Source organism: Tachysurus vachellii, chromosome 1 (genome assembly GCF_030014155.1).
Source record: "Tachysurus vachellii isolate PV-2020 chromosome 1, HZAU_Pvac_v1, whole genome shotgun sequence".
Lineage (NCBI taxonomy): Eukaryota > Metazoa > Chordata > Actinopteri > Siluriformes > Bagridae > Tachysurus > Tachysurus vachellii.
In genome coordinates, this window is record NC_083460.1 from 41001311 (window position 1) to 41012924 (window position 11614).

The 11614-nt window shown below is 36.6% G+C and overlaps 1 protein-coding gene across 1 annotated transcript in view; it reads right to left on the reverse strand.

The window, feature by feature from the left end:
* The window catches only part of ext2 (exostosin glycosyltransferase 2), a 41597-nt gene extending 31849 nt beyond the window's left edge, over positions 1-9748 (reverse strand). The window contains exons 1-6 of the mRNA XM_060869365.1: positions 9539-9748; positions 8270-8599; positions 5128-5351; positions 4925-5014; positions 2051-2167; positions 1766-1961 (exon numbers count right to left, since the gene is read on the reverse strand). Of these exons, the coding sequence (XP_060725348.1) occupies positions 1766-1961; positions 2051-2167; positions 4925-5014; positions 5128-5351; positions 8270-8584 (942 nt within the window). The 5' untranslated portion in view covers positions 8585-8599; positions 9539-9748. The remainder of the gene's footprint in view (positions 1-1765; positions 1962-2050; positions 2168-4924; positions 5015-5127; positions 5352-8269; positions 8600-9538) is intronic.
* Between the last annotated feature and the right edge of the window lie 1866 nt (positions 9749-11614).

Consider the following 11614-nt stretch of genomic DNA (forward strand, 5'->3'; position numbering starts at 1 on the left):
AAAACATGTTAGTTTCTACACTCACCGGCCACTTTATTAGGTACACCTTACTAGTACCGGTGTGGTCTTCTGCTGCTGTAGCCCATCCGCCTCAAGGTTCGACGTGTTGTGTGTTCAGAGATGCTCTTCTCCATACCTCGGTTGTAACGAGTGGTTATTTGAGTTACTGTTGCCTTTCTATCAGCTCGAACCAGTCTGCCCATTCTCCTCTGACCTCTGGCATCAACAAGGCATTTGCGCCCACAGAACTGCCCTCACTGGATATTTTCTCTTTTTCGGACCATTCTCTGTAAACCCTAGAGATGGTTGTGTGTGAAAATCCCAGTAGATCAGCAGTTTCTAAAATACTCAGACCAGCCCGTCTGGCACCAACAACCATGTCACGTTCAGAGTCACTTAAATCACCTTTCTTCCCCATTCTGACGCTCGGTTTGAACTGCAGCAGATCGTCTTGTCCAAGTCTACATGCCTAAATGCGTTGAGTTGCTGCCATGTGATTGGCTGATTAGAAATTTGTTTTAACGAGCAGTTGGACAGGTGTACCTAATAAAGTGGCCGGTGAGTGTGTATTCGATCGCATTCATCTGAATGTTTTCATTTTTTCCCTATTTTTAAAGCAGCTCTACTCTAAAAAGCCAATAAAACTTCATTTATAGGTACCATTAAAGTGACAGCTTTGTGAGGGAGCGAAAAAGGAAAGTACAGAACTGCTTTTATGATCATCAATCCTGCATTTGATCAAAAATACAGGACAAACTGTTTGTGAATGTAATTAAAAGGTCTTTCTGATTGAATCTACTTTAAAATATCACGTATTTCTGTGATCAAAGCTGAATGTTCGTGTCATTACACCAAGTGTCACATGATCCTTCACAAACCATCCTAATACGCTGATTTCTCCTCGGTTTAGAGTTGTTGTTCTCCTCGTCGTTTTTATAACCTGTTATAATTTTTTTTTAGGATTCTTTGATTAATGAACGTTCGATTACAAATTGTAATAATATTTCACAATATTTTGCTTTTTTCTTTATCTCTGATCAAATAAATCAGGCTTTCAAAAATTTTAATTTGTCCAAACTTCTGACTGAATTGTTGTATAAAGTAGGCTATAGTTTGTTTTATCGAGCAGATTGAGGAGTATTTATCCATCTAGACTATTTCTGTTCGTTCACGTCAATTATAAAATGTTTTTCATCTGAAAATATTCCAATTATTTAACTAATTATTTATATATCTGTTCGTTGCATAAGTGGGGTTTTTTTTCAAGCTTTTTTCCAATTTTATTGTATAGAGCCGTCAGACCCACCGTCTCGTGTGTGTGTACGTTTCACCTCATCCGATGTTTTCAAAATGTCATCTTTTTAAATCTGTATTAGATTGCATGCATGTCAGCTTATGTCCAAACAAAATGTTTATATTTATGTTTTTATAAAAGATACGGTTTATGTACATTTACCAAAATTTCCCAAATTAATTCCCATAAATTCCCACAAATTAATGGTTTTCCAACTTGGAATATTTCCAAAGTTCCCATGGAAAGTTTCTGGAAATTTACCGGAAATTTTCCACCCCTTTGCAACCCTATGAAGGAATGAGTGAGTGAATGGATGGATGGATGGATGGATGGATGGATGGATAAATTGGAAAGTGTATTCAGAATCTGCTCAATGTGAATCAGTCTGATCAGTGATTCCGACATAAACAGTGAGATGATAAAGATGATGTTGAGTGTGTTAATTGTGAAGTTCCTGTGCAGGTGAGTTACCTGGAGGATCTGCGGGTAATCGTACGTCTGGCCCTTGGAGCAGCGTTTCCGGGTCGAGGCCACGCCCTGGGAGAGGTTAGAGCATTTGTCCAGCAGGAGGATGGACTCTCCGTTCTCCTCCTTCAGCCTCTCCAGCTCTGTCCGGTATTCCCGGTGGACGGCTGTCTGAGACGACAGGATGAAGTATCGCCTTGGGCTGAAACATAAAGTCGTGACGTTCGAGTCGTTCGAGTCGACACGAGACTTTATGGTTTAACAAATACGTAGCTTGAGCACAGAACTCACCCCGGCTGCCTCTCAGGAAGATCAACTTCAGCCGACAGAGGGCTATACACGGGGATGCTGACATCGTAGCCTTGTCTGTAGGTCCACGTCGAGAACCCGCCTCCAGCTAGCAAAGCTCTGTGCAACAAACGACACATATAATCTACCATTCTGTCTCAGACTCCAGGCTTTAAACATTACATACGTTAGCGTTGAATGCGATATTGGGGGGCCAATATTTATGAAACACCTGTATTTGTGCAGACTTTTGAAAATTTTTGAGTGATTCAGAAAACCACACACGGCGTTAAAGTTTAAAGCACCCGTGTTCGTTAGAAAGGCATCGTTTCCATAGTAACAGCTCCTTCAGTGACGTGTAGAGCAGATCCATAAGTAATAATTAAGATTATAAAATAACGTGTCACTCTATTTAAAATTCATTGAAGGAGTCCCCAGTTCGAGCGCCAAGTTTTCCAGCACCTTCAGGAGATTGAGCAGGACAAGCTGTAGATTACAGCTTTACACCAATAAAAAGAGAAAAAGAGGCTAAAGGGAGAAGGAGTGTTTATAGCTGCTATAACGAAAGAAACAGAAACTAGTTTACTTAGTGATGTAACTATAACTTAACTATAACTATAACTTAACTGCTCAGAGCAAACACACAGCAGGAAATGGGGGAAAAGTCTGATCTGACCCTGTGACAGTTGGAACATAGAATTTATTTATTTATTTATACTAATCTAATAAAATTTTATTATATTTGAAAAGAAATTTTAAATCTTTTGTGTGAAAGAATTGAATTTTTTTATGCTTTATTGATTTTTATGTTTCATGCTTTAGATTTTTCTTAAATAAATGTAAAGCTTAATTTGATCTTTTTTTTTTTTTTTTAAACCAGGAACACAAGTTTGCGTAACAGTGTCAAAAAAAGGCGGCACTATCGTCTCTCTCTCTCTCTCTCTCTCTCTCTCTCTCTCTCTCTAAACGAAAAGAATGCTTCTCTCTCACACACACAATGTAAAAATGCTCTCTCTATTTCGCTCCCTCTCCATTTCTACATAAATTAGCCTCTCTCTCTCTCTCTCTCTCTCTCTCTCTCTCTCTAAAAGAAAATAAATGACCTCTATCTCACTCTATAAAAAAAGCCACCTCTCTTTACCTCTTTAAAAATACTCACTCTATCACTCTTTCTCTAAACGACAAAAATGAACTGTTACCAGAACTGTTGTAGCCTAGTAGTTAAAGGCCTTGGACTACTGATCGGAAGGTCATGAGTTCGAATCCCAGGTTCACCAAGCAACCAATTCTGGACCCTTGAACAAATCCCTTAACCCTTAATTACTCAGTTGTACAAAATTGAAATAAATAATTTAAGTCTCTCTGGATAAGAGAGTCTGCTAAATGCTAGAAATGTAAATAATTAGTTTAGTGGTAAAAACAGTAACTCTGCTTCATTACTTTTTGTTTTTGTTTTTGTTTACGGTTAAACACCAAAAGGTGTGTGTTGTTCTTACAGCGGTTCTTCAAAGGAAGCGGTTTAGATAGATGATGATGATGATGATGATGATGATGACCAGGAAGCTGATTAAATAAGGAGCTCTCTAAGCAGCTCACACACACACACACACACACACACACACACACACACACACACACACACGATGGCACACATGGTTTTGTTGAGGTTACACACCAAATAGAGCACAGCTGGATGAATCCAGGAAATTCCCTACAGCTCCAGATAAGCGTTTGCCATTTCAGGGCTTTGGGGTGGATAAAACTCACCTTTTCCACTCTGAGGCTCAAGGAAGAGGCTGAGAACCGAGCGCTACGTAGCAGTAAAAAACAGGAGGTTACACTCTGTCTGACTGTAATCTTTAAATGAACGTAATCATAAAATACTGTTAACATAAACTAAAGCAACACGTCCGACATCAGAGGCAGGAAACGTTAAAGCAGATGTCAGAAATATTAAATAAGGTTTAACGTCATTTTCAGGTCCCAGATTTCAGAGAACACTCGGTGTGTTTAAATACAGATACACGATGGTCGACACATGAGATACATTAACTCCTGAAATCGCTCAAAGCCATAAATCAGCTCACTCAAGAAAGAGTTGGCGTGAGTCGGTGCTGCCCCCTGGTGGAGCGGAACTTCTACGATCATATCCTTGTGCTTGATAAATTAAAATGAAGGACGATTTAAACGTTTACTGATCCACGAAAACATTCATCTCTCTTCTCTTCTGCAGCTCTAAGATTCTTCAATCCCACAACAATTTAGCAAAACATAGAGACTCTGAATAAGAATGAAACAATTATTTACAATGAACAATTAAATAAATAAATACAAGAAAATAATCATATAAGTAATAGATAAATAAATAAATAAATAAGCAGAAAGGATGTGAATAAATACATAAGAAAAGAAAAAAAATGAAATCGTGTATAAATAATAATTATTTATAGAATGAAACAAAATAAAAAATATAAAAATGAACAAATAAGAAAGAATAACTAGCAATAAGTAATTGCAAAAACTGGAAAAACAGAAAAAAAATGCCGCACAGAATAAAAACAATAAATATGAATGTATTAGTTAAAAATATTAAATCATTGATTAAACAGTAAAAAGAAAAAATGAATTAATTAAAACTAAAATATGGATGAATAAAAATGTACAAAGGAGAACAAATAACATAAATTAAGAAAAATATATATCAGAATAAATCAGTGAGAATAGAGTAATTTAAGTAAATAATAGTTATACAAGTGAATAAAGAAACAACCAAATCTTTAATAAATGCATTACTTGAACTGGAAGCATCTCATTTAAAAAGTTTATGAAATATAAATTTTAATTTTAATTGTGTGTGTAAGTTATTTAAAAAGTCACCTGTCTCTGGGAACGTCGAGTGCCGTGTTGTAGTCCGGAGGTCCTCCTGGTAACATGTTGAACAGTAAGTGATTCATCCCCTTATCCCATCTGTAAACACACACACACACACACACACACACACACACACAGAGTATTAAATCAGATGTACACAGCTGTTTTATAAACACAAAGTTGTGTAGATCAGACTCTGAAGTGTTCACCTGGGCAACAATGCGAGAGCCTGAGCGGTTTCCCGAATGCGCAGTGAGTTCTGGTTCAGCATGTCGATGGATGGGATGAAAAGACATGCGCGAGTGACATCATCGGTGTAGAAATCACTATCAGAGACGGCGCTCAGCAGCTCGTTATACTCACGAGACAGACCGCCGCTGCTGATGGGCACGCCCACCTCGTCTACAAACCTCTGTAGGGGGTAGATGTAGACCTGTACACACACACACACACAGGTTTAAACAACAAAAAGATGAAAGTAAAGAGAAGTGACGTGACATACGGCTAAGTACGGTGACCCATACTCAGAATTTGTTCTCTGCATTTAACCCATCCAAAGTGCACACACACAGCAGTGAACACACACACAGCAGTGAACACACACACAGCAGTGAACACACACACAGCAGTGAACACACACCCGGAGAAGTGGGCTGCCATTTATGCTGCGGCGCCCAGGGAGCAGTCTTGCTCAAGGGCACCTCAGTCGTGGCCGACCTGCGACTCAAACCCACAACCTTAGGGTTAGGAGTTAAATTCTCTAACCATTAGGCCACGACTCCCCCCCCCATTTATTTATTTTTTTTAACCCTTGTATTTTCCTCGGGTCTATCTGACCCAGCTGGAAGGTTTAATGAAAGTTTATAACTTGATAACTTGGGTTTTCTTCCACATATTTGCCTGAAAGTTACCAGGATTGTTCCAAATTATAAACTTTGCAAGTAAAATTAATTTTGTCTATTTTCGTCGAACTACGTGTTCGGACCAATATATACTTTGCGTTTTGGATCCTCCAGGGTCAGTTGGACCCGGCCACATTTAATGGGGCAATAGGTCACACTTTTGCCCTTTTCAGCGCAATGAACATACATACAGACACAAAAATGCACACATAAAATGTCCACTAACACACGCACCCAAAACACACACAACACACACACACATGCACACATACACAAATAGGGCATTGCATTTCATTAGGCCTCCAGAAAAAAAAAAGCTACATATTTGTAAATATTTCACACTTTTGATATGCCTTTGCCTAGCAGAGAGCAAAATATGATCTACCGAAATGATGCTACACACACAACACAAATGTACCAAATGTAAGGCTGATCAAACAGAATGGTGATAATTGTATAATTTTTAAATTTATGAGCATTCAAGTCAATTTGACCTGGAAAAAAACAGGTTTTATTATTTGCTGACATTAAAAATGGTCAAAATGGTTTCAAAACAATCTCCTGGCTTTGAAGTATACCAGCCTGTAATTGTGCATCAACTTTTGTGCCTATATAGCAGTGGTCTTCACTATTTTTTTCATGTGAGCCACACTGATAGGACAAAGTCAATAGGAGAGCCACTTTCACCGCAAAGTATGCCAAGTTATTCAGTCTTAAATAGCTTATCTGCTTAAATACAATGTACAATATTGCAATACAATAATTACTCGAGTTGCGGATGACGCATGCTCCCCATCAGTTACCTCTTTTGTTACTGTCACATTGCTTTGTTGCTGTTCATTTTGTGCGCGGGATTGTTTGATAAGAAATCGATCCATTTTTTAGTCCGTGTGTGTTCAGTAAACACAAGTTGTTAACTAGCATGAAACACAAACTAGCTTCTGGCAGGCCTACAAAAACTGGCTATTGCGCAGAACGCAGTGAGTCAGTGACGAGTCAAATAATATATATAAATATATGTTATTATTTGTAATAGAGCACATTCGTTTTTCTATGCTTCCCTGATTGTTTTTAATGTTATTTAAATGAAAAATAAATTTTAACCACATGATCATATCATCGTATTATTTACTGCCATGCGAGCCGCATATTAAAGCTTGGCGAGCCGCAGGAGGCTCGCGAGCCGTGCAGTGATTAACACTGGTCTGTAGTGAAAATAATACAAAATTTCTGGGGTTTTTTTTTTTTACTAAAAAATGAGGCATTTTTGTATATAATTAAGGTTTATTATACCAAATATATATATATATATATATATATATATATATATATATATATATATATTTTTTTTTTTTTTGAAAAATATATGCTAATATGTTGGAAACAAGTTAGACTAAAAAGGTGAAAAAAAAAAAAGGCTATCATACAGTATATAGTTCATTTTTTATAAGCAGTCAAAACAGACAAGGTCATCTTGACTCGGGACTCCTAATTTGCATAGTAATTCAGGTAAGGAAAACAGGAGGGTTAAAGATACATTTTATAATACATAATTACATTTTATTATTAATATTATAATAAATAAATGTTTACATTTTTACTTAAAATAAATATATTTTTTAATATATTATAATAAATGTGTACATTTTTATTTAAAAGTGGACCAAAATGCTTTCTTGCATATTTTATTTATTTAAAAACAAATTTCACTCTTTTTACATCTTAGGTATCTTTTTTATCTGTTTTTTATTAAAAACTCTATAAAAATTGTTTTACTTACATTTTTTAATTTCTTGAACACCAGATTTTTCATTCTTGTTTACAGAAACATGTAACATTTATGTTTTTTAATTGTATTCCCAATTTAAATTTCATTTAATTTAAGTTTAAATACTGCTTTACTTGGTCTTTTTTATTTTAGTCGAATGCCTTTTAAAAGGCTTTTTATTTACTTTTGTATTGTAATAGTTTAATTGATTTAAAGATGAACAGAAATTAAATGGAATGCAAGAGAGAGGCTAATAATTAGTTTGTTTTATTTTATTGTGTAATTTCATATTTTAAATCTAATTTCAATTTTTAATTAATGTTCAGTTCCAATTAAATGGAATTTTACTGAATTGACATTTTGATTTGCTTTTTTTATTTATTCTTTTATTTTTTTATATAATAAAAGAATTTGTAGGGTTGATTGAAATGATTGAAATTAAATTGCCTCCTTTTTTTAGTTTAGAATTTAATTTGAATATTTTGTTTCATTTTTATTGTTTATTATCTTTCATTTATAATGATCCTTGTATTACATGACCATTAGTGTAACTTTTGCTGAAGGTAAATAATTGATATTTTAAATTGAAAAATAATTGATTAATGCTACTGCTAAACGTTAAGAGCACCTCGTATCTGTATCTCAGATGAAATGACGCGCCCAGACGGTTCCTGAACTCACCTTGATGCGGTTTTTGGGATTGTAGCCGCAGCGGTAGACGTCGAAGCAGGTGTGCATGCGGCAGCTCAGGTCTCCTCTCTCAGGAATGGGACCGGATGCAGGCAGTTTGACGAGCGGTGCGTCGTGAACGCTGCGGCGGTCCAGAGTCCACTCGGGGGAAGACTCGATAGAATGAGGCCAGAACTGGAACATCCCAGTGGCGATTAATCCCAGCAGGACCACAGAGAACAGCGTGATGTAGTAGATACGGTGTTTGGTCTTCATGCGTGGGATGAGAGCCGGACCGCGAGAGCTGTATTTCCCTGAGGCACACATCCTAAGAACAAAGCGCTGAAACACACACACACAAAATAGGATTGTGTTGAAAATAGTGGTTTACCCCTTATTCCCTATTATCTATTCCCAGTGCCTTATTCCATAATCCACATTCCCAATTTCCTGTTCCCTTCTTCCTAATTCACTCGTCTTATTTCCTGTTCCCTGCTCCATACACACTATCCTTATTCTCAACTACATTTTCCCTTCTATTCTTTATCTTTATTCTTTACATCCTAATACATAATCCCTATTAACTAAAACAGTTCAAGTTCATTCGAGAAAATGTTACTCAAAATCAATAAATAAACAAATAAAATAATTAAAAAACAGATAAATAGAAGTACCTAAATAAATAAATAAATAAATAAATAAATAAATAAATATATTTATGAAGAAAACTAAGAGAGTTTTTTTTTTTTTAAATAATTATATAGATAAGTATTAATATATTTCAATATTGTAGAATTTCTTCTATTTTTATATTATCTAGAAACATGATTTAAACAAGTTGATTAATATATTAATTACTCAGGGCATTTAGAATTAAGTGGTTTTATTTCTTATTATAAAATACAATTTAATATTTATTTAATAAAATTACAAGTGTAACATGTCAGCATTTGAAACATTTAATTAATGTATTTATTTGACATTTTTTTAATTTAATTTTAGGGACAATAAGATACGTACAAGGCTTTAATAACAAATTCTTACGTCTCTTGTGTCTTGTCTTAGCTAGCTAGCATGCTAACTACAGCCAAATCTATTTACTATTTACGTGACCGTACTAGTTATTATGGTAACTAGTTCACAATATATCTCCTGAATATAAACTAATAACCGAACCGTTAACGTTAGTTAACATTCTACGTGTTAGAAACTAGTTATCTTGCTAGCTAAAGCAAAATTAGCTTGGCCTAACTTAGCGTAGCTTAGCTTAGCTTAGCCTACCTTAGCCTCGTCGCGTCAAAGCGGCTTTAACAACGTCGTAGACAATTTAATTCATAATTAATGTAATTAAATGAAAGAGAGGAAACGATAGTATAAACTGCCTCGTTTATCTATTGTTAATGTCAGTGGAAAATATTCCGTGGAAAGGGAACAGCTTCAAGGAGACGAGGAGCGAAAATCCGCATCGGCTCCTACTGTACAGGCATCAGGTAAACAGTAGACACGGATATGCAGCTAATGCTAGCTGGGGCAACACGTCAAACACGTCCGCCATATTGGACGGGTATGAATGTGTTTATGTATTTCACAAAATTCTCATAAACTAAATAATAGAAATATCTAAAAGACACTTCACTTTTAGTTAGCAGTACAGAAAAATGAATGATTCAAAAAAAAAAAAAATACAAAACAAGCGAAAATAAACAGATTTTATTTGGAAAGTTAGACACCACAAAGCTAATTATATTCTGGTAACAGAGCATCCTAAGTACTTTATTCCTTTTATGCCTCAGCAACGTGCAGAACTATAGAAATTTGATGAATTAAAACTTGACATGACGAGGTTTTTAAGCATTTATAGCTTACATGCAAAGCTCGACACTAGAGACTCCTATAAAGTTAAAGAAAACTTCAACATTTACAGTCGTATGCAAAAGTTTAGGAACCCCTGACAATTTCCATGATTTTCATTTATAAATATTTGGGTGTTTGGATCAGCAATTTCATTTTGGACACACAAGTAATATTTAAGTGAAATGAGGTTTATTGGATTAACAGAATGCGCAATGAGGGACACTGTGACTTAGTGGTTAGCACGTTCGCCTCACACCTCCAGGGTTGGGGATTCGATTCCCACCTCCGCCTTGTGTGTGTGGAGTTTGCATGTTCTCCCTGTGCCTCGGGGGTTTCCTCCAGGTACTCCGGTTTCCTCCCCCGGTCCAAAGACATGCATGGTAGGTTGACTGGCATCTCTGGAAAACTGTCCGTAGTGTGTGATTGCATGAGTGAATGAGAGTGTGTGTGTGTGTGTGTGTGTGTGTGTGTGTGTGCCCTGCGATGGGTTGGCACTCCGTCCAGGGTGTATCCTGCCTTGATGCCCGATGACGCCTGAGATAGGCACAGGATCCCCGTGACCCGAGGTAGTTCGGATAAGCGGTAGAAAATGAATGAATGAATGTGCAATATGCATCAAAACAATAAAAAATTGCATCAAAATAATAATAATAATCACATCAATATTTAGTAGAGCCTCCTTTAGCAGAAATAACAGCCTCTAGATGCTTCCTATAGCCTGTAATGTGTGTCTGTATTCTGGATGAATGTATTTTGGACCATTCTTCCTTACAAAACATCTCCAGTTCAGTTAGGTTTGATGGTTGCCGAGCACGGACAGCCCGCTTCAAATCACCCCACAGATGTTAAATGATATTCAGGTCTGGGGACTGGGATGGCCATTCCAGAACATTGTACTTGTTCCTTTGTGTAAATACCCCAGTAAATTTTGAGCAGCGTTTTGGGTTGTTGTCTTGTTGAAATATCCAGCCCTGGCGTAACTTCAACTTTGTGACTGATTCCTCAACATTATTCTCAAGAATCTGCTGATATTGAGTGGAATCCATGCGACCCTTAACTTTAACCAGATTCCCAGTACCGGCACTGGCCACACAGCCAGACAGCATGACGGAACCTACATCAAATGTTACTGTGGGTAGCAAGTGTTTTTCTTGGAATGCTGTGTTCTTTTGCCGCCATACATGGCGTCCGTACAGCTTCACCTTGTGCAAAGTGCGCTGAATTGTTGAACGATGCACAGTGACACTATCTGCAGCAAGTTGATGTTGGTCTTTGGAGGTGGTCTTTGGGCTGTTTTTGACTGTTCTCACCATCCTTTGCCTCTCCAATATTTTACATGGCCTGCCACTTCTGGACTTAACAAGAACTGTGCCTGTGGTCTTCCATATTAACTTTATTTATTTAACCAGGTAAGTCAGTTGAGAACCAGTTCTCATTTACAATGACGACCTGGCCAAGAGGCAACATAAAAACTAATACAATACACAAAAACACAGCTATAAG